At 46.3% G+C, this 24246-nt stretch overlaps 1 protein-coding gene across 1 annotated transcript in view; it reads right to left on the reverse strand.

Annotated features, from left to right (window-relative positions):
- The window catches only part of GSDME (gasdermin E), a 287746-nt gene extending 272379 nt beyond the window's left edge, over positions 1-15367 (reverse strand). Inside the window, exon 1 of the mRNA XM_082257476.1 lies at positions 15132-15367. Coding sequence (XP_082113602.1) covers positions 15132-15348 — 217 coding nt within the window. The 5' untranslated portion in view covers positions 15349-15367. The remainder of the gene's footprint in view (positions 1-15131) is intronic.
- Between the last annotated feature and the right edge of the window lie 8879 nt (positions 15368-24246).

Below are 24246 nucleotides of genomic sequence, written 5' to 3' on the forward strand. Positions count from 1 at the left end.
TGTAGACAGCCATTCACAGAAAAATGGTGGCGCGGCACCCAGGACCCCCAGCGACCCTCCAGGAAGTCCGCTAGGGCCCTAAAAGGACCCCAAACCCTGACATTGCAATACAAAAATCTTACTGTGAGCCGCCAGCGGCGCGCACCCTCCCCCCCAGCCCAACACCGCATGACCCCATGCCTGAAGAAGCCTGGCCACCCCGGGGAGGGGGGACTAAGGGGGGTAGGTGAGAGTGACATGGGCAGGGGAACCCTGCTAGAGAGGGGGGGGAACAGACAGGAAGGAAGGACACAGAGGGGGCCTACCAACCCGAGGAAAGGGCCCGCGTCCACCTCAAATTTTCCCAGAGGAGAGGGGGTGACACTACTCACCACACCTGGGAACTAAGCGGGCACCACTCCGGGCAGTCCACTGCACCATCGTGGAATGGGGATGCTGCGGCCAGAGGTACGCTGCGACTCATGTTGTGACCAGTGTCATGACCAGGGCTATGTGATTTTGCAAAGTGTTTCACCAGGCTAGCCCCCATTCAGCTGGGCTATGTAGCGGCCAACCTAGCGCGGAGCTAAAGTTGGGTCATGCTCGCTGGCCAGACTGGGAACACCGTAAGGATCTAGGATATCCAGTGCGTCGCCCAGTCCGGCTGTTGATTGTAGTTCTCATAGGAAAAGAAAAATAATAAAAGAAAAAATGTCATTTTAAAAAGGAAAAAATTTCATTTAAAAAGGAAAAAATGCCAGGACCAGATATCCCAGCAAGGAACCAGGTCCTTACTCCTGACTGGGCAGAAAAAACTGAAGTCCTATAGCAGGAAGTGGGAAGTATACCCCCTAGGACAGCCCTAGGGGGCGTAGTCAATTTTGTTTCTGCCAAGTCCTACTCCTATGGAGGACAGCATAACCCAAGGGTCAAAGAAGATATGGAGCTGTGTCCGTCAATGAACAAAAGAGAAATTCCCATTTCTCTACCTTTATTTGGCCAATCTGTTCCCTGTCCCATGGCCACAAACCTCCTCCATTCCGATCCTAAGAGGGGCCAGTGGGTGTGTCTCTATTAAAGCTCTCCATCACTCCCACAAGCCAAAGCAAGGTTAGGATGATTGGAGGAGCAGCTTCCCCTGTCAGAGCTCTCTCATGAATGAGGGCACTTGTGTGTCTTCATTCTTAACCACTTAAGCCCCAGAAGATTTTACCCCCTTCCGGATCAGGCCCTATTTTGCAATTCGGCACTGCGTGATTTTAACAGACAATTGCGCGGTCTTGCGACGCTGTACCTAAACGAACTTGACATCCTTTTTTTCCCACAAACAGAGCTTTCTTTTGGTGGTATTTGATCACCTGTGCGATTTTTTGATCATGCGCTATAAACAAAAAAAGAGCGACAATTTTGCAAAAATAACAATAATGTAAAAACCTAAATTTTTTAAAATTTTTGGCCAATTTGTTTTCTGCTATATATGTTTGGTAAAAAAAAAAAAAAAAAAAATCGCAATAAGCGAGTTTTGATTGGTTTGCGCAAAAGTTATTGCGTTTACTAACTAAGGGAAAGATTTGTGTCATTTTTGTTGCCTTTCTCCCTCTGTAACTGACGATCGCGAGTGACCAGTGGACATCGGGTCCGCCGGTCACTCGCGCGCGGAGGTGTCCGTGAACGAGCGGGGGTGGGAGCTCGCCCCCTATTGGCTCACAGGCGAGTGACGTACCCATACGTCACTTTGCCTGCACGGGGCTGACCGCCGCAGTATATGTACTTGCGGCGGTCGGCAAGCGGTTAATAAAGCATGTGACGTCAAAAGCGGGTGGGGGGTGGGGTTGGGCAGGGCTGAGAGCGCGAACACTGACAATGGAAGTGCCTGTGTGCAGCCCATTCGACTACAGGGGGGAAAATGTTGTCCGTGGAAGACAGAAGAAGATTTACTGAAAGCCTTCCAACCAAGCATTCAGCGTTCCAAAAAGTGGTTTATATAAAAGTTTATTACATTGTTCAAAAAGTAAAGAGATTTTTTATTTTTGACTTGAATTCCACTTTAACATCTTGTAATAGGCCCAATTTGCAAAAGCGTGATGCAAACGATATTTCCATTTTTATGTAATTTTTTTTTTATGATTGAAAATGGACTTTCAATTCATTAAAAGTCTAACCACACAGATAAGCGGAGTCTACGCATGTTATTTTATCAGGTTTCAAAGCATTTTGACTATAAAAATATTTTAACCAAGACTATTGTATGGGTATAGCTCCCTTGAATTAAGCACGCTCCAGGATAGAGATAACAGTTTCAATGAAATGTGTATTGAGAAGAGCAAGAAAAAGAACCAATACAGGTGGTGAAAAAACAACAATCCATGCAAAACAGTCTTTCAAACATGAAATGCACATTTCAAAGGAAAAACAACCAATTCCACATCTGGTATTTATATTGGTTTATTTATTTATCCTTAGGACAGAGCTTTTCATCTTTTAGTTTTTGAGATGAAATACTGCAACACACGCACACAAGAAAAACATAATCTGTTTGTGTAAATTGTTAATGTAAAATCAGGATAAAAACATGTTGGTTTGCAGTGGCAGAATTAAACATAACATTTTTACATGTTTGGGATCATTAAAGAGGAAGTAAAGCTTCCTCTGTAACTTGTACCTATAGGTAAGCATATGATAAGGCTTACCTTGGCGCATGCGTTCTGAAGGAACGGCCGCTTGTGCCATTCCCTTAGAGCCCTGTGCTGTAAACGTTAGCTCCTGGGAGAGTTATAGCAGAGGATAAGAAGGTTCCTATGTTACAAACAACCATTGGAAATTGTACTATGTGTACCAAAATTAAAAATATGCAAAATAAGTGTGCAAAATGTGACAGTGAATTAAAGTGTTTGTTTACCAATGCCAGAAGTCTGCCAAGCAAAACAGGTGAGTTGGAAGCTCTGGGGCACGTGTAGAACTATGATTTAATTGGTATTGCTGAATCTTGGCTTCATTCTTCACGACTGGGATATTAATATTCCTGGCTATGCTCTCTTTCAGAAAGACAGGGTAAAACGGAGGGGTGGTGGTATCTGTCTATATGTGAGAAGTGATCTCAAAGTGAATGTGAAAGAGGACCTAGTTGATGGAGAGTGTGATCGGTCTGAAGCAGTATGTGTGGAAATGTACATAGGTGTGCATAATACAAAGATTATCATTGGAATTTGTTATAGACCTCCCAGTATTAATGAGGAGGTGGAGACTCAGCTCTTGGCACAGATAGAAAGGGCTGCAAGGTCTGGGGCAGTGATAATAATGGGGGATTTTAAGTACCCAGACATTGACTGGAGTAATGGCATTGCTGAAATGGTTAAAGGGCAAACATTTATAAACCTATTACAAGATGATTTTATGGTACAGTTTATTGAGGCCCCCATTAGAAATGATGCTCTGTTGGACCTGGTAATCTCAAACCATGCAGAGCTTATTAATGAAGTTCATATAAAAGAACATCTGGGTAGCTGTGACCATAATACGATTTCATTTAATATTAGCTGTAAGCCAAAAACGCAAACAGGAAATATAAAAACACTAAACTTTAAGAGAGAAAATGTTCCAAGGATGAGGGCTGCTCTCCAGGACTTGGGTGGGAATATTGGCATCAATGAACACAGAACAGAAATAGGAATTTTTCAAAAAGACTGTATGCAAACTCACTGCAAAGTATATTTCCATGGTCAATAATTTTAAAAAGCTAAAAATAAAAACTATGTGGCTCACGGCCAAACTTAAAAAAGCTATAAATAATTAGAAAAGGGCTTGCAAAAGATAGTAAGACAACCCCCAGAAAATTATTCAAATATATTAATAGTAAAAAGGTTAGGTCTGAGCATGTAGACCCTTCACAAAATAATCTGGAGTGGGTGACTGGGGACAAAAAAAAAGGCAAATTTATTAAATACTTTCTTCAGCTCTGTGTATACAAAGGAGAATGGGGGAGCTCATGACCATAATGAGGTTAGGATTGACACAGCCCCAAATGATCCACAATGGCTCAAAAGTCATATGGTCCAGAAATATTTAGGCAGAATAAAGATGGATAAAGCACCTGGACCAGATGGCATCCACCCACACATCCTAAAAGAATTGAGCTCTGTAATTTAAAAGCTTTTATTTCCAATTTTAGGGACTCGTTAAGGACTGGCGTAGGGCGTAGGGCCAATGTGATGCCTATATTTAAAACAGAATTAAAGTTTTTAACAAGTAACTATAGACCTGTTAGTTTAACTTCTATAGTTGGGAAGATACTGGAGAGTTTAATAAAAGACCACATAGATGAGTTCTTGCTGGAAAAAAATATTTTAAGCAACAGACAGCATGGATTCATGAAAGACAGAAGTTGTCAAACAAACCTGATTTCTTCTTATGAGGAGGTAGGCAAAACCTTGGACAGAGGGGTGGCTGTGGATGTAGTATAATTGGATTTTGCAAAAGCGTTTGACACAGTTCCCCACACATGACTAATGTGTAGAGTAAAGTCTACAGGCTTGGAAAGGTTCGTTTGTAAATGGATAGAAAATTGGCTAAACTATATAATTCAGAGAGTAGTGGTTAATGATTCTTTCTCTGAATGGTCTAAGGTTATCAGTGGTGTACCCCAATGTTCAGTGTTGGGACCCTTGCTTTTTAATACCTTTATAAATGATATAGGGTCTGGGATTAAAAGTAGCATTTCAGTCTTTGCAGATGACACCAAGCTTTGCAGTGGAATAACTTCCTTACAGGATGTCTCCAACTTACAAGACGACCTCAATGCACTTTTCATTGGGCAACTATGTGGCAAATGAGGTTTAATGTTGATAAATGTAATGTTAGGCACTTGGGGGCTTACAATATGCATGCATCATAGATACTAGGCGGGGGAGTAGAACTGGGGAAATCCATAGCGGAGAGGGATCTGGGGGGTTCTGGTAGATCATAAGCTTGATAATAGCATGCAATGCCAAAGCTGCGGTTTCCAAAGAAAGCAGAGTCCTTTCTTGTATTAACAGAGGCATGGGCTCCAGAGAGAGAGTTATCATTTTGCCCCTGTACAAATCATTAGTAAGACCTAATCTGGAATATGCAGTTCAGTTTTGGGCATCAGTTCTCAAAAAGGATATCGGGGAACTGGAGAAAGCGCACAGAAGGGAAACCAAACTGATAAGAGGTATGGAGGGGCTCAGCTATGAGGAAAGATTAGAGGAACTGAATTTATTCTCTCTTGAGAAGAGGAGATTAAGGGGGATATTATCAGGTATAAAAACATAAGGGGTCCAACTTGGTAGTGAACTTGGTGTTTAGTTATTCACTTTAAGGTCAACACAGAGGACAAGGGGGCACTCTTTATGTCTAGAGGAAAACAGATTTCGTCTTCAAATACGGAAAGGTTTCTTTACCGTAAGAGCTGTGGAAATGTGGAATAGACTCCCTCCAGAGGTGGTTCTGGCTAGCTCACTAGATTGCTTTAAAAAAGGCCTGGATTCTTTCCTAGGGGTACATAATATAAATGGATACTAAGATTTATAGGTAAAGTTGATCCAGGGAAAATCCGATTGCCTTTTGGGGGACCAGAAAACAATTTTTTACCCTGCAAATTGGATCATGCTTTGCTGGGGATTTTCGCCATCCTCTGGATCAACTGCAGGTATAGGATTGTGTATATGGGATTGTATGGTTGAGGTTTCTTTACTGTTTTCTTGTTTTTTAATGGTTAAGCAAGATGTAACTATGTAACTATGCGCAGTAGTGACGCCATCACGGCTCCGGGCCAATTAGATGGCCGGGGAGGTAAATCCAGAAGGAAGACGGATGAACATGTCGGCTGTGTCAGCGGTGAGCAGGCGCCGCTGCGGGGGCTTTGGTCTAAGGTAAGTATTTCAAAATGAACTAGTATACAATGCATACTAGCTCATTATGCCTTTGTCTTTCAGGTTATTTTTTTAATTTTTCCGTCCTCTGCACCTTCCTGTTGAGACGGGAGGACAACAGGTCCACATCGGGGGTCCCCCACCGAAGGCACAGCCTATGAAACACCTCCGGGTGAAGAGACCACTCTCCCGGATCCAACATCTGCCAACTGATAGTCAACCTGCCAATTCTCTACCCCTGGAATGTGCACAGCAGAGAGGGCCGGAACATATAGTTCTGCCCACCTCAATATGCCGGCTACTTCCCGAGCTGCCAGAGCACTTTGTGCCCCCTTGATGATTGATATATGCCACAGCTGTAGCATTGTCCGATTGTATCCTCACAGGGCGTCCCTGCAGACAATCTGTCCACTGAGACAGACAAAGCCTGATCGCCTGAATCTCCAGGATGTTGATTGGCAGACTGGACTCTTTTCGAGTCCAAACACCTTGGGCCGAGTACACGCCCAAGACACCTCCCCACCCAGACAGACTGGCATCCGTGGTAATCACTGTCCAATACAGGGGAAGAAAGGATTTTCCCAGGCAAAGCGATGAAAAGCAGAGCCACCACAACAGAGAACCCCTCGTACCCCGGCTCAACAGGATCAGATCGGCCGACAGCGGATCCTTGTTCCATTTGGCTAGAATCTCTCTTTGCAGAGGTCTGGTATGGAAATGAGCAAACAGAACTGCCTCGAGGGTGGAAACCATCAGACCCAGCACTTGCATGCAAGTCCTGAGCGAAAACCCACGGTTGGACAACAGGAGTCAAATCGCATCTTGCAGCTTCAGTAGTTTTGCCTGTGGAAGAAACACCCGGGCCGATGCTGAATCCAGCATCAGACCCAAGTAGTCCAACTTGGTGGACAGAATCCAAGCCGATTTCTGAAAATTCAGTGTCCATCCAAACTCCTGAAAAGCTTTCACAGTAATGTCCAAGTTGGGTTCTAGAGCCGAAGAAGACTATGTACACAGAAGCAGATTGTCCAGGTAAACTGGGGCCAAAACCTTTGTGAACACCCGAGGAGCTGAGGCAAGACCACAGGGTAACGCTACTGATTGATAGTGCTCCTCACCCACGGCAAAACCAAGTAAACGCTGATGCCCTACATACAGTGGGTACGGAAAGTATTCAGACCCCCTTACATTTTTCACTCTTTGTTATATTGCAGCCATTTGCTAAAATCATTTAGGTTCATTCTTCTTCCTCATAAATGTACACATAGCACCCCATACTGACAGAAAAACACAGAATTGTTGACATTGTTGCAAATTTATTAAAAAAGAAAAACTGAAATATCACATGGTCCTAAGTATTCAGACAGTTTGCTGTGACACTCATATATTTAACTCAGGTGCTTTCCATTTCTTCTGATCATCCTTGAGATAGTTCTACACCTTCATTTGAGTCCAGCTGTGTTTGATTATACTGATTGGACTTGATTAGGAAAGCCACACACCTGTCTATATAAGACCTTCCAGATCAAAATGCATGTCAGAGCAAATGAGAATCATGAGGTCAAAGGAACTGCCTGAAGAGCTCAGAGACAGAATTGTGGCAAGGCACAGATCTGGCCAAGGTTACAAAAAGATTTCTGCTGCACTTAAGGTTCCTAAGAGCACAGTGGCCTCCATAATCCTCAAATGGAAGACGTTTGGGATGACCAGAACACTTCCTAGAGCTGGCCGTCCGGCCAAACTGAGCTATCGGGGGAGAAGAGCCTTGGTGAGAGAGGTAAAGAAGAACCCAAAGATCACTGTGGCTGAGCTCCAGAGATGCAGTCAGGAGATGGGAGAAAGTTGTAGAAAGTCAACCATCACTGCAGCCCTCCACCAGTCGGGGCTTTATGGCAGGGTGGCCCGACGGAAGCCTCTCCTCAGTGTAAGACACATGAAAGCCCACATGGAGTTTGCTAAAAAAAACACCTGAAGGACTCCAAGATGGTGAGAAATAAGATTCTCTGGTCTGATGAGACCAAAATAGAACTTTTTGGCCTTAATTCTAAGCGGTATGTGTGGAGAAAACCAGGCACTGCTCATCACCTGTCCAATACAGTCCCAACAGTGAAGCATGGTGGTGGCAGCATCATGCTGTGGGGGTGTTTTTCAGCTGCAGGGACAGGACGACTGGTTGCAATCGAGGGAAAGATGAATGCGGCCAAGTACAGGGATATCCTGGACAAAAACCTTCTCCAGAGTGCTCTGGACCTCAGACTGGGCCGAAGGTTTACCTTCCAACAAGACAATGACCCTAAGCACACATCTAAAATAACGAAGGAGTGGCTTCACAACAACTCCGTGACTGTTCTTGAATGGCCCAGCCAGAGCCCTGACTTAAACCCAATTGAGCATCTCTGGAGAGACCTAAAAATGGCTGTCCACCAACGTTTACCATCCAACCTGACAGAACTGGAGAGGATCTGCAAGGAGGAATGGCAGAGGATCCCCAAATCCAGGTGTGAAAGACTTGTTGCATCTTTCCCAAAAATACTCCTGGCTGTATTAGATCAAAAGGGGGCTTCTACTAAATACTGAGCAAAGGGTCTGAATACTTAGGACCATGTGATATTTCAGTTTTTCTTTTTTAATAAATCTGCAACAATGTCAACAATTCTGTGTTTTTCTGTCAGTATGGGGTGCTATGTGTACATTCATGAGGAAGAAGAATGAACCTAAATGATTTTAGCAAATGGCTGCAATATAACAAAGAGTGAAAAATTTAAGGGGGTCTGAATACTTTCCATACCCACTGTATATTGGAATATGAAGTTAAGCGTTCTTGAGATTGATAGAAGCCAGAAGATCCCCTTGATGAAGGAAAGCTACTACCACGCTGATAGACTCTGAACCCGCACAAAACTGTTCAGAGACTTAAAGGTCCAAGATCAGACAAACCTTGCCTTCCTTCCTGGGAACTGTAAACAGCTTTGAATAAAAACCTTGAAAACGTTACGACTCTGGAACCGGCACAATGGCTCCATGTGCTAACAGGTCCTGCACTGCCCCATAGAGGCCCTGTAGCCGATTGGGAGACAGGCGCAAGTCGGAAGGAAAGAACCTTGCCGGAGGCAAGGACAGAAACTCGATCTTGTAACTGAACCAAATCAACTCGTGAACCCATTTGTCCTGAAGGAACAAGGTCCAAGGCTCCAGAAAAAGGCAAAGACATCCCCCCACCCCAGATGCAGGTGAGGGCCCCCTTCAGGCTGGGGAAGGCTTGTCTGCAGAACCGGTAGTGCCGCTTTTGACTTACCATTCCAGGGTCTCTTAGAGCCTCCCGCAAAGTTAAGGGTAGATCTCGAACCCTTTTCCTGCGATCCAGATGGACGAAAGGGCAGCCTGTGAGCCGAGAAAAAATGACCATGTTTACGACGAGGTTCCTTACCCCTAGCACCCTGCGGAAGTAATGTACTCTTACCTCCCGTAAGGCCCTTAATGATATCTTCCATAGAGGCACCAAACAAACAGTCACCTACAAAAGGTAGATCAGTCAGCACCTTTTTAGAAGCCTGATCGGCCAACCAGTTCTTAAACAAAATCATGCCACGAAGAATCACCGCCGTCACAGATACCCTGCCGGCCAATAGGGCTGCCTCCAAAGGTGCATCACAAATGTACTGTAACCCCTGGATCAACTGATCTGCCAGCTCAGGAGGGTGTTGGCCCCCGTCCAGATCCTGGCGTAAAATTTTAGCCCATTCCGTTAAGGTCTGGGATACAAAGGTGATAGCAGACACCGGCCTCAACATTAAACCTGCCACGGTGAAAAAGGTAACGGACCAGAGCCTCAGCTCTCTTGTCCACAGGATCCTTAAATCTTCCACTGGCAAAAGTGTGGCCTTATTCAGCCCGGAATAAGGCCACACTTCAGGAGAGATTCCTCAAAGGGATATCTCCTACCGAAACGCTTTGGTATTCCAACCATGCAATTCGGGGAAGCCCACTGACTAGTGACAATCTCGTCAAAATAGGCAGGAAAGGCATCTTTGTCACCTTGGAAGACTTTGGGTGCCAAACTGCACCGGCGTCACTGACTCAGCATTAGCTGAGTCCTCCACAAGGTTTCCCGCACTGACAGAATTAAGGCCTCCAGCAGCGTCCTTTCATGCGCGGCTGTGGAGAAGGAGGAGGATTCGTTCACACTGTTAGAGCACTGGATGCGTGGACTCAGGCCCAGATTGTCCAGTTTTTGAAGACAGAACTAAAGTAGACTTCTGAATCCAACCAAACTCCCTCAGAGTTCGCAGAGTAATCTCCAGATGTCCATCAGAGCAGTCTGAGACTCCGTTGGCAGAAGATCGCCCAGGTGCCCCAGTACCGGGATCCCCTGCTGACTCAAACAATGCCAGCACCGGGGGCTAACACTTTTGTGAAGATCCGAGGAGTGGAGACGAGACCAAAGGGCAACTCCACAAACTGATACTGCTCCTCACCCACTGCAAAGCAGAGGAAGCACTGGTGAACGGCACATATTAGAATGTGTGGGTAGGTGGGTAGAAGCAAGAAGAAAACCCCCTGTTGTAGGAACGCCACTACTGTGCAAATGGACTTCATGCGGAACTTCTGTACCCGCACAAAGCAGTTTAGTGCCATGAGGTCCAGAATTGGACGTACCGTGCCTTCCTTCCTGGGAACTGTAAAAGAGGTTTGAGTAAAAAAGTTCAGAAGTCGGGACCGGAACAATCACACAATCAAGTAACAAATCTTGCACTGCCCCAAAGAGACCCTGTAAGCGATCTGGGAACAAGTGCAGGGTGAAAAGGAAGAACCTTTCCGTAGGATAAGACCGAACTTGATCTGGTAGCCTGACCGAAAAACTTTGTTGATCCACTCGTCCTGTACTAGGGAGGTCCATGGATCCGGAAACCAGCGAAGATGTCCTTCCACCCCAGATACGGGTGAGGGAGCCCCTTCATGCAGAGATAGCCTTGTCCGCAGGTCTGGAAGAGCCCGCTTGTGGCTTGCCAGACCAGGTCCTCTTGGAACCTCTAGTGAAGGCCCTGACTTTTGATCCCTGGTCTTGAGACCCTGAGGGATGAAAAAAACCTCTGAGCTGAGCTGAGGAGAATGGCCCACATCTATGACAGGGCTCCTTGCCCTTGGTAGCTGGAGGAAGATGAGTACTCTTCCACCCTGTGAGACCCTTAACGATGTCATCCAAGGAAGCTCCAAACAGGTAATCCCCTACGAGGGGAAGATCAGATAAGGCCTTCTTAGAGGTCCGCAGACCAGCATTTCAGCCAGATAATACGCCAAAGAAACACTGCTTATACAGACAGCCTAGAAATCAAAGGAGCCGCATCCAAATAAGCATCACAGATAAACTATAACCCCTGGATCAACTGACCTGCCAGCTCTGCAAGACAGGGGGGAACTGTTTCCCCTCCAGGTCCCGACGTAAAAGTTTAGCCCACTCGGTCAGAGTTTGCGACACCAGGGCAATAGTAAATACCGGCCTAAGTGCCAAACCAGACACAGCAAATATATGACGGGCCAGAGCCTCCGCCCTCATATCAGCTGGATCTGTAAAGGCCAGAGACTCCTCAACCGGAATTATGGTAGCTTTATTCAACCTTGAAACCGACGAGTCCACTACAGGTAGTTCTATCCACCTTTTAAGCAGTTAATCCTCCTAAGGATACTGCAAGGCAACAATGCTTGGAAACCACTACGTTTTGGAAAACTCCAGTTTTGTGACAATGTTGTCAAAGTAAGAGGAAGGGGGAACACCCTCGCCACTTTGGAGGGCCTGTGGGTGCCGAAAGGGACTGGCGCCTCCGACGCAACATCAGCCTCAACCTCCATTTTTAAAATTTCACGCACTGACACAAAAAATGCATCCACCAGCGCCTTTTCATGCGCGGCTAGAGGAGCAGAGGAATCATCCTCGCTATCTGAGCACTCAGGGTGCGTGGACGCACACCCAGCAGGGTGACTCACGTCCGCGGCGGCCGAAACAATTTCAGGATCTGATTTAACAATCAGGGGAGGGCCGCCGACTGCATTCCCGCAAAAGAGATGCAGACCTAGGGCCCACCAATGGGCCACCTACGGGACACCGCAAAAAGGGAACAAGGGGGTTTCCCCCTGAGCCCCTCCATAGAGGCCGCATAATAGTAAACAGCCCCCTTAAAAGAGGGCTGCCTGCCGTGACACGGACGAGGGGGCAGGGTACCCTGATGGTCCCGGAGCGCTAAAAAAGGGCAGGTGCCCCACACAATAATAGCGGCAAGGCTGTCATCAAAAAATGAACTACCCTCACAGTGCCACCCCTTCCAAGGGACGTGCCAAGCTGACCGCATGGCCTAGCAGGCCGGAGTCACAGCCTACATTTTTGTGGAGGTCCAGCCACAAGTGCATGGGTCCCAGTCCAGCAGATGCCCAAAGGAAGAGTGAGGGCTTCAGCCAAACTCACTGGGCCCACCCCCCCCCCAACTAATGCACCCGACTCAGCTGCATGGCCTAGTAGGCCGCAAGCCACAGCCTAAAATTTTGTGGGCGCCCAGCCGCATGGACGCAAGCCCCAGTGAAGCCGACCACCCAGGGGCAGAAGAGGGGAGGGTGGATGCCCAAACAGGAGGCAGTGGCTTCAGCTACCCTCACAGGGGCCGCCCCACATAATTTCCGACCAGTAGGCCGCAAAACCGCGGCCTACATTTTTGGCTGGATCTGGCGGCATTAGGCGTGGACCCGCGGATGCTAAACCATCCACTCCCCCAGCCCAACAGCCGCCGCAGGGAGCCCAGAAGACATCCATGCCCTAGTCACCAACCCCCTGGATGTAGATTATCCAGCCCATCGCCCAGTCTGGCAATTGATTGTAGATTCTCACAGGAACAAAATAACAAAGACAGAAAAATAATTCCATTTAAAAAGAAAAAAAAAAAAATCGCCAGGACCAGAGATCCCAGCAAGGAACTAGGTCCTTACTCCTGACTAGGCGAGTGCCTATAGCTGAAAGTGGGTGTATACCCCATGGGACTGCCCATAGGTGTAGTCAAGCTTTTTCCTGCCTAGTGTCCTACTTCTGTAGGGGGCAGTATAACCCATAGGTTAACCACTTAAAGCGGTTGTAAACCCTATAAAAAAAATAAATAAAAATAAAAAACTTGCAAGACAAAGGCATAATGAGCCAGTATGCATCGCATACTAGCCCATTATGTTTAACTTACCTTAAAACGAAGCCCCGACACGGACCCCCGGACATCGATGCGGGCGCTGCCATGATCCCTCGTCGTCTCTTCCGGGTTCGGCGGCTCCGGCGCGCTGATTGGCCGGAAGAGACGGCTCCAGCGCGCTGATTGGCCGGAGCCGCGATGACGTCACTCCCGCGCATGCGCGCGGGAGTGATTTTTCCGGCAAGCTCCCGGCAACTTAATTGAAGGTCCCCCCGGACCTTCAGAGCGCATGCGCCGCTCGCGCGAGCGCGTGCCGGTTTAGGAGATATTATTTGTACCTACAGGTAAGCCTTATTATAGGCTTACCAGTAGGTAAAAGTGTCAAAAAGCGGGATACAACCGCTTTAAGCCCCGGAAGATTTTACCCCCTTCCTGACGAGGGCCTATTTTGCGATTTGGCACTGCGTGACTTTAACAGACAATTGCACGGTCATGCGAGGCTGTACCCAAATGAAATTGATGTCCTTTTTTTCCCACAAACAGAGCTTTCTTTTGGTGGTATTTGATCACCTGTGCGATTTTTTGATCATGCGCTATAAACAAAAAAAGAGCGTCAATTTTGCAAAAATAACAATATTTTTCAAATTTTTTTATATGAAATTCCCCCCAAAAAAATGTAAAAATCTAAATTTTTTAACATTTTCGGCCAATTTGTTTAATGCTACATATGTTTGGTTAAAAAAAAAAAACGCAAAAAGCGTATTTTGATTGGTTTGCGCAAAAGTTATCGCGTTTACTAACAAAGGGAAAGATTTTTGTCATTTTTTTTTTTTTTTTTTAGCGCATAATGGCGTCAATCTGCGATTTTTTTTGCGGTACTGCGACATTGCGGACAGATCGGACCCTTGACTGACATTTTTGACACTTTTGGGGTTACCAGTGACATTTTTACAGTAATCAGTGCTATACATATGCACTGTTACTGTAAAAATTACACTGGCAGTGAAGGGGTTAACTTTTTGAGAGGGAGGGGTTATGTGTGTCCCTAGGGGCGTGATTCTAACTGTGATTGGCTGTGGCTTGAGGTGTAGGAACAGTGATCAACGGTCCTACATAGTAGAACCGTATGATCACTATTTCTACACAGGGGAGAATGACAGGCGGCTTGTTTACATCAGCCGCCTGCCTTTCTCCCTCTGCACCGACGATCGCCGAGTGACCGGCGGACATCGTGTCCGCAGGTCACACGCGCGGGGGCACGCGCGCTCGCTCCCTAGACCCTCACAGGCTAGTGACGTAGTACTACGTCGCTCTGCCTGTGAGGGGCTGACTGCCGACGTAAATAGTCGTGCGGCAGTCGGCAAGTGGTTAAGAAGAATCAGGAGCTGTGTCTGTGAATTAAAGAGAATATATATATATAGGCAGACAGTCGGACACTGACACTTTTGGGGGACCAGTGACACTAATACAGTGAATAGTGCTAAAAATATGCACTGTCACTGTACTAATGACACTGGCTGGGAAGGGGTTAACATCAGGGGCCATCAAAGCGAAACTAGCTAGGCCATAACTGTGTGCTTAACTAGTGTGTTTGTGTAATGTGGGAGGTGGTTTTACTAGGGAGAGACATGGATCTTTGACCCTGATTTGCAGGCATACAATATTTATGTCTCCCTTACTGAGAGAACAGTGATTTGCTTTGTTTACATAGGCAGATGGCCGTTCTCCCTTTGTGTTAAATGATTGTCGGGTGACAGAGGATATCGAGTCCACGGTACCCGCAGATCAGCTCCCACTGTGTATAATTCTCAGCAGAAAATGGGTCGCCGGCGGTGCGCATGCATGCCCTAGAAGTGTCGGATCACGTACTAGGTAGGTGGCTTGGTGCAGCAGTGCCACCTTTCCACCATATAAGTTATACGGGTGGCAAGTGGTTAAGACTTAAGTGTTCAAGCACAAAGCCCTCAGGAAATACAGCACATGTCAGCTGTGCATACTTACTATTATAATAACAGTACAAAAGTCCTAGTAGCATTTTAGATCAGATACCGGGTACACATAACATGCAATGTCAGGAGACATATCCTTGAATAACCCTTACCTGGTTTCACTGGCTTCTCATCAGTCAGTACATCACCAAAAGAGCACACACATGACGAAAAAAGGTACTTTGGTTTTTGCCACCACCAGAATCTCTTCTTCTTTGCCACCACGCTGAGAAGCTGGGCCTTATTGCAGTCATTTAAACTAGAGATCGGTATCAACTCACCCCCTGCATCAATTTCACTCAGGAAAGTTTTTGTGGCTTTGGAAAACATTGTAAATGATCAAACACCTACAACAATAAATGAATATGTATCAATTTACACAAGTATTGTCCATTGAAAGTGCATTTTTATTTCTAGCATAATCTTATGCCTGGTACACAGAGACAGTTAGGGCTGACTGAACAAAAAAAAAAAAAAACAAAAGAAAAAAAAAACTTGCTGTACTATTATGTTCTGCAAGGGGGCTGCATCTCAGCCAATCAGGAGAGGGAGTCCCAGGTGGCTGAGGCATTTGTGGACATCGCTGGATAGAGATGGGTCTCAGGTAAGTATTAGGAGGGCTGGGGGGGGGGGGGGGGGAGCTGTTGTGTTGCACACAGAAGGCTTTTTATCCTAATGCAAGAAATGCATTAAGATAAAAAAAACCTTCTGACTTTACAACCCATTTAATCCCTGTGCTGTACGATAAAGAAATTAGGATTTTTGGTTTATCTGTAAAATCCGTTGCTTGGAATGCTTTAAAGGACACAGATCCCTCCCCACTGGCTTGTGCTGTCCAAGGGTGTCATTGCTTGCTACAAAACTGAGGCTTGGCTGAGCTGGGAGGGGGTTTGTTTTTCTGGACAGTGTCCATTCAGCTGAAGTGGCCGCATTACACATTTAGTAATGAATATTAGCTCTTCGTGTCCAGTGATGTGCTCACAAAAAAGGAGAATTTTACAGCTAAACCAAAACCCCTATTTCTTCACTGTATCTATGGAGGCAGCCATGACTGTTTTACAAGCCAGACTTTATAAATGTCTACCTTTGCTCATCTTCATCAACTGATGAAATGATTGGGCTAGTAGTTTACAAAAGAGAGATAACATTGTTGATGCTGACCTTTCAGATCGCACAAAAGGACAAGGACACCGCATTGCATTTTTGGGAAGGTCAACACGTATTTTCTATACTTCATAAAATTGTTCTTAGCCTGAAAAAAGGAAATTAATGAAGACCCCAAATTTAGAGATGAACTTTAGGAAAAAAGTTAAAGCTCTCACTGCAAGGAGGTGCTTTTATCCAAGTTAAGGGGAAAAAAGGTTGTAAGAAAGTAGTATGTATATTAGTTTTATTTATGAAGCCTTTTCCCCACACTATGACATGACAGCAAAGGCCCCATCTTTGAAAATATATTAAATACAAAAACAAAAATTGCACCACTGAGTGAAAAGAATACAAACAGTTTGAAGTGTCAGCCTGTTAATGTTCTGAACATTTGTAATTGAAGTATATGTAAACCCTCACTTTGTAAAACAATTTATACAGTTTAAAAATACAGTGGTAATACAGCAGGTGCATATCAGGAACATGAAATCTTGGGTTTACATATTCTTTAATAGTTTTATATTACAGTTACAAAAAAAAAAAAAAAACTGGATTTTTGTACTTACCATAAAATCCTTTTCTCTGAAGTTCATCAACAGACGCAGCTCCATATCGTCTTAGACCATTGGGTTATGCTCCTCCAATCAGGAATAGGCACTAGGTAGGAAAAAGCTTTACCACGACTATGTGGGCTTTCCCTGCAGGCATTGCAAGCACTGTTTAGAAGTAAAAAAAACACCATTCACTCAGAAGCAGAGGGGCGAGTGCTGCGTCTGTCGATGAACTTCAGAGAAAAGGATTTTACGGTAAGTACAAAAATCCAGTTTTCTCTATCATTCAATGACAGACACAGCTCCATATCCATTTAGACCATTGGGATGTCCCAAAGCAGTATTTTATGAGGGGTGGGAAGACAATGCAAAGAAGAACGTAATCCCCCAAAGGCTAAATGTAGCCAACCAGGTAATATGGAGTTCAACCAGGAACAACTGGAGCTCACCTAGCAGAAACATACACCCTCAAAGAGAAGAAAAAAAGATTCTCTTCAAACAGCAGCCTGCAAAATCTTGCAGCCAAAAGAGGCATCCGAAGATACCAACACATCAACTTTGTAGAATTTGCGAACGTATGCACAGACGACCGAGTTGCCGCTTTGCCAACTTGCATCACTGACGCCTGATGGCAAAAAGCCTAAGAGGCACTCAGCGCTCTAGTAGAATGTGCTTTCACTGGGAAAGGAGGAACCTGACTCTTCAGCGAATAACCCTGAACAACCGCCTGCCTGATCTGCCTGGAAATGGTCGCAGCAGACGTAGCCAATCCCTTATGAGGTCCCTTAGTAATGACAAAAAGAGCATCAGATTTTCTGAAAGACTCAGTAGCCGCCAGGTAAACCCTGATCGCCCAAACCACATCCAAAGAATGCAAGGCAATTTCCTAACGATGCTTGGGCTTGGGACAGAGTGAAGGCAGCACAATGTCTTCATTTAAATGAAAATCAGAAACCACCTTAGGGAGAAAAGATTGATTTGGACGGAGTACCACTTTATCTCTGTGGACCACCAGATAAGGGGAACGGCAGGACAACCCTGCCAATTCAGACACTGCGGGCAGAAGTGATAGCCACCAAAAAGGCAACCTTCTGTGACAATGAAAACAGAGGAATCTCCGGAATGTTCTCAAAAGGAGCCTTTTGAAGGACAGATAACACCAGATTTAGATCCCACGGAGGTAGCAGGGACCGCTTCGGAGGAGTCATATGGCGCACTCCCTGAATGAAGGTACGAATCAAGGCATGCATAGCTAACGGGCCTTGAAAATATATTGCCAAGGCCGACACTTGGCCTTTGATAGTGCCCAAAGCCAACCGCTGTTCAACCCATTATTGCAGAAAGGCCAAAACCATGGCAACCCGAAAACAAGCGAGGGTGAACTTTCAGCGATTCGCATCATGAAATGTACAATTTCCACATACAATGATATATCTTCCTGTAAGTTGACTTCCTAGCCTTCAAAAGTGTAGGGATCACAGAGTCAGAAAGACCTCTATCCCTCAACACCTAGCTTTCAACAGCCATGCCATTAAAGCCAGCGACTGTAAAGCAGGATGGAAGATCGGACCTTAAGACAGCAGATCTTCCCTGAGAGGAAGTCTCCACAGAGCATCGGCGACCAACCTTACTAGGTCTGCGTACCAAGACTGGCGAGGCCAGTCTGGAGCTACCAGAATGACCAGAATCCCTTCCACCTCTATTCAGGGTAGAAGCCGCGGCAGAAGTTTCAGCGGAGGAAAGGCATAAATCAGCCGATACCGACCCCAAGGAGCCACCAGTGCGCCTGTGGCGTCAGCCAGAGGATCTCGAGATCTGGCTATGAACCTCTGCACCTTCTTGTTAAGACGAGAAGCAAACAGATCAACCTTGGGTGTCCCCCACCTGACACACAGGAGATGAAACACCTCCAGGTGTAGGGACCACTCCCCTTGATCCAACACCTGATGACTCAGGTAATCCGCTTGCCAGTTCTCCACACCTGGGATGTGCACAGCACAGAGGGCTGGGACAAACTGTTCTGCCCAGGCCAAAATTTGGGCCATCTCCCTGGCTGCTAAGACATTCTTGGTGCCCCCCTGGTGATTTATGTAAGCCACAGCCATAGCATTGTCCGATTGAATCGGAACCGGACAATCTTGCACACAACTCGTCCAGTGGCTCAGACAAAGCTTTATTGCTCTGAGCTCCTTTATTGGTAGTTTTGACTCTCCTACTGTCCAGGTTCCCTGGGCACAAAACTTCCCCAGCACCCCGCCCCAGGCTGGCGTCCGTGGTTACCACCGTCCAAAACAATGGGAGGAAGGACTTGCCCTGGCATAGTACTGGAGAGTGAAGCCGCCATAACAGAGCAGACCTAGTGTTGTGGCTCAACAGAATCAAATTGTCTAAAGACTTTGGATCCTTGTTCCATTTGACTAGAATCTCTCTTTGCAAAGGTCTGGTATGGAACTGAGTAAAAGGAACCACCTCGAAGGTTGATACCATCAGACCCAAGGCCTGCATGCAAGTTCACAGAGAGGACAGATTGTTTGCCAACAACAACCGGATAGCCCCCTGCAACTTCTGCAGCTTGCCCGGGGGGGTGGGGGGGGGGGGGGAGAGAAAGACCCTCGCCAAGGCTGAATCCAGAGCCAGGCCAAGATAAGCCAGTCTCAAGGAAGGTATCGGGGCGGATTTATTTTAAATTGATGGTCCACCCGAACTCCTGTAGGGAGCTGACAGTGATCACCAGGTCGCCTATCAGGGCTAAATGAGAGTCTGCTCTCAATAGAAGATCGTCCAGATGCCCAAGTACCGCAATCCCCCGTTGACGCAACAATGCCAAAACCAGGGCCAGTACTTTGGTAAACACCCTGGGAGACCAAAGGGTAACGCCACAAATTGATAATGTTCTGCTACGGCAAAGCATAGAAATTGCTGGTGATCAGCGTTGATAGGGATGTGTAGATATGCGTCCCTGATATCTATGGAGGCCAAAAAGTCTCCCTGGTGTAGTGACGCCACTACCGTTTGAATGGATTCCATGCAAAACTTCTGTACCCGCACAAAGCGGTTAAGGGCCTTAAGATCCAGAATTGGATGCACTTTGCGCTCTTTTCTTGGCACAGTAAACAGGTTTGAATAAAACCCTTGAAAGCGTTCCTGAGAGGGAACCGGTACAATCCCCCTTGCGACAGCAGATCCTATACCGCCTCCCATAGATCTCTTAACTGGTCTGGATAGAGGCGCAGGTTGGACGCAAAGAATCTGTTTGACGGACAAGACTGGAATTCGATCTTGTACCCTGATAGGATCAGTTTGTGAACCCATTTGCCCTGAATCAAGGCAGTCTAAGGTTCTGGAAAGAGGTGAAGACGTCCCCATATGAAGACGACACCAGAAGCAAGTGAGGGTGCCCCTTCATGCATACGAGGATTTGTAAGCGGATCCGGACTGGCCAGTCTTAGGTTTACCTGACCATGGCTTCTTGCCATTCCCAGAAGACTTAAACGGCTTCCCTTTTTCTTGCAACCCGGAGGTACGAAAAAGTCGCTTATGTGCAGTGAAGGAAGGCCCCCCGTCCATGACGTGGCGCCTTGCCCTTAGAGGACTGAAGAAGAAGAGTACTCTTCCCCCCCGTAAGGCCTTTGATCAACTCATCCAGAGAAGATCCAAACAATCTCTCCCCCAAATATGGAAGATCTGTCAAAGTCTTTTTGGAAGCCATGGTCCGCAGACCAGCTTTTCAAACACACCATGTGTCTAATCGCAATCCCCACTGCCGAAACTCGGCGCCACTAGGGGAGCCGCATCACACATGAACACCAGGGCTTGAGTCATCAGGTCCATTAGTTCCAGCATCCCTGGGGGGAGCTGTTCAGCTTCCAAGTTACATCTCAGTAACTTCCCCCATTCAGCAACCGTCTGTGACATCATGACATTCACAAATATCTGTTTTAAAATGGAACCCGCAAGCACGTGAAGATGGCGGGATAAAGTTTCCGCTCACTTATCCACAGGGTCCGCGAAGGCTGGGTATTCTTCCACAGTAGACTTATTCAGCCTGGAGACCGGGTGATCCACCTTAGGTGGCACGGTCCACCTAGTGGAAACTGCATCTGCAAAAGGATAACCACGTTTAAAGCGATTAGGCACCACTAGACATGCTGATTTTCGGTTATGCAATATATTGCGGTATCGCATATACACGGTATTGATATTGCCATCATTTCTAAAATACCATATATTTCTGTCTGCCGGGCTACCCCTGCGTCTCCCCGCTGTGTCGGACTCTCGGCTCAGCTCTCCTCCTACTAGAACGGAGCTGCTACTTCCTGTATAAGTCCGGCTCAAAGGCAGAGTGATATCAGATGCATTCCGCCTGTAACAGGAGGAACCATACACAGGAAGCAGCGGCTTTGCTCTATACTGCAGCGGCATGCTTCCTGGGCTCAGCCACAAACACAGTGCCACTGCCTACTACAAGCAAATCTCTGCAAGTACCTACTATATACTATAGCACTATATACGGTCACTGTGTGTATATGGATATATACCTGGTGACTGGTCCTGGCGCTCGGCTCCGATCCAATGGCCTGGTCATTAAGGGGGCAAATCCTTGCAGTCCAGAAGTGGTTAATCCTGCAGGAGGACCAGTGTTTTTATTTATAAATTAAAAATTACTTTACTATTGCTTTAGGCCTGGTTCACATTATGCGGGTTGGCGGCCCACATTTGCACAGGCATAGCAGCCCATTGATTTGAATGGGCTTGGGCTGCTATGCCTGCGTTTTCGGCTGTAAAAAAGGTGCATGCAGAATTTAAAAAAATGCAGTGGTCGTGAAATCCATCCTGCTTTTGCACCATGCGACTTACCTGCAGTTCCTGCACACGTAAACTGCGTTTTTAAATGCTGGGCCCACGTATATAAAAATGCAGAAAGCTTGCCACAGGTAAGTCGCATGGTGCAAAAGCAGGATGGATTTCAAGGCCACTGCATTTTTTTAAATGCTGCATGCACATTTTTCCTGAGGAAAACGAGGGCATAGCAGTCCATTCAAATCAATCAGCAACCCGCATACATGTGAACCAGGCCTAAAACCATAGTAAAGTAATTTATAAATAAAAACACTGGTCCTCCTGCAGGTTTAACCACTTCTGGGCCGCAAGGATTTGCCCCTTAGACTCGGTTCACATTAGTGCGATGGCAGACATTGCATGTGATTCGGAGCGCACTGCTCTGAAAATCACATGCAATGTCTGTGTGATGCGAATTCAACCATACAGATAGTATGGCTGAATTTGCATCTGATTCGGCACAAACACGCACAGGTCCCTTTTTTGGGTCCACACCAGAATTCGATCGCATGGTGGTTCACACTTATGCGATCCGATTCACGTTCTAATGACAGTTCACACTGCAATATGTGAACTGATCTGGGGGTGTCGTTAACTTTGAACTGACACCCCCAGCAATTTGCATATGGCAGTGTGAACTGCCTGCGCTGGGAATGCGATGCAGGAACTTCCCACAGTAAATTTGCAGGGTTCCCGCATCGCATAAGTCTGAACCGGGACTAAATGACCAGGCCATCGGGTCGGAGCTGAGCGCCAGGACCAGTCATTGCCAGGTAGGCCAGACACTGCTTAATGGGTTATTTTAGGCCTGGTTCACAGAGTCTGTACTGACTGACTATATAATAATGTGCAAAAGTGAACCAAAGTCCTTAAATTCAGCAATGAAATTGAAGTGAGGTAGAAATTTAATAATTGAATACCGTGATAATACCATATACCGTGGCAAAACTTTAATCAATTAATCGCAGCATGGAAATCTGATACCGTCACATGCCTAGGCACCACTAACGTGCTTGATGCGCCGTCATTGTTCATTGACAATATCCTCAAAAATTTCCGGACAAGGGAACACCTTGGCTAAATAATTGGGATTTGCGGGAGCCAAAAGACAACTGTGAACCCGACGCTGTAGATTCATCTGCCAATTTTTAGGTTTTCTGCACTGAAACTATAAGTGCTTCCACCAATGCGCGTTCCCGTGAAGCGGCGGATGAGGACAGGTCCTCTTCACCATCAGAATGTGACGACCCTGACCTCTCAGGGTGGGGTGCGTCTGTGGCGGCCAAGTCTGCCTCAGAATCTGAGGAAACTACAGAGGGAGGCGAAGACAGAGGGCGTTTGTGGCTAGCAACGCTTTTACATACAAAATCTACCGTAGACACAAGGCTTTCCAAGACTGCCGTAAGCGCAGACATGGGCTACGAACCAGAAGGTTTCGCAGCCACTCCTAGGGGGTCTGTAGTTGAAATAGTACCCTGGGACTCCATATTACACTGATATGAAAAAAATGCAGTGTCACTTTAAAAGTCGTTAAATCGCGATCCTACCGCTAAAAAAGCTGTATACCTGATCCCACAATCAAATACAAGCCAATAGCAGAGTGGGTGAGTAAAACCTACAGGGGATCCCAGAAACTGTTACAAGACTGCTCAGGAGATTGCCAGCACGATCTAGTGAAGGTGAAAGTATACTGTTTCTTCACAGGAAATGACAAGCCAGCCTGTCCTAGATAGATTTATTAAGTTACATGCCGTTCGCCTGTCAAGCATTGTGGACTAAAAAGAAAATGGCCGCCCCATGCAATACTATGGGGAACTAACAAAAAAATGGGTGCCCATGCAATTCAATGGGAGAAAAAAAAGCATGAATCTACAGCAAAATGGCAGCCCTCCTGAGGAGATGCAGGGCTGTGGGAATAGTACAGGAGATGGTACAGGAGATGTAAAGGAGATGGTACAGGCATGGTACAGGAGATGCAGGGCTGCGGGCATAGTAGAGGAGTAGAGAATCTCCTGAACCATGCCCGCAGCACTGCATCTCCTGAGGAGATGCAGGGGCTGCGGAGGAGTCTCACTTACCTTTCGGTAAAAAAAAAATGGCGCCGCCCGGTGCCAACGCGTTAATGCGCATGCGCAGTCTGCCTGGGAATAGCCGAACATGTACAGGCTTCCCCGAGCGGCGGCGGCGCATGCGCACTACACCGGAGAACAGGTATGTGGGACCCTCACTCGAGTATAAGCCGAGGGGGGCTTTTTCAGCATAAAAAACGTGCTGAAAAAGTCGGCTTATACTCGAGCATATACGGTAATCACAGTTATCTAAAACATAATAATTGCAGCTGCAAGAAAAAGTATGTGAACCCTTTGGAATGATATGGATTTCTGCACAAATTGGTCATAAAATGGGACCTAATCATCATCTAAGTCACAACAATAGACAATCACAGTCTGCTTAAACTAATACCACACAAAGAATGAAATGTTGCCATGTTTTTATTGAACACACCATGTAAACATTCACAGTGCAGGTGGAAAAAGTATGTGAACCCCTAGACTAATGACATCTCCAAGAGCTAATTGGAGTGAGATGTCAAACCAACTGGAGTCCAATCAATGAGATGAGATTGGAGGTGTTGGTTACAGCTGCCCTACCCTATAAAAAACACACACCAGTTCTGGGTTTGCTTTTCACA

Source organism: Pelophylax lessonae (genome assembly GCF_965119305.1).
Source record: "Pelophylax lessonae genome assembly, chromosome: 5".
Taxonomy (NCBI): domain Eukaryota; kingdom Metazoa; phylum Chordata; class Amphibia; order Anura; family Ranidae; genus Pelophylax; species Pelophylax lessonae.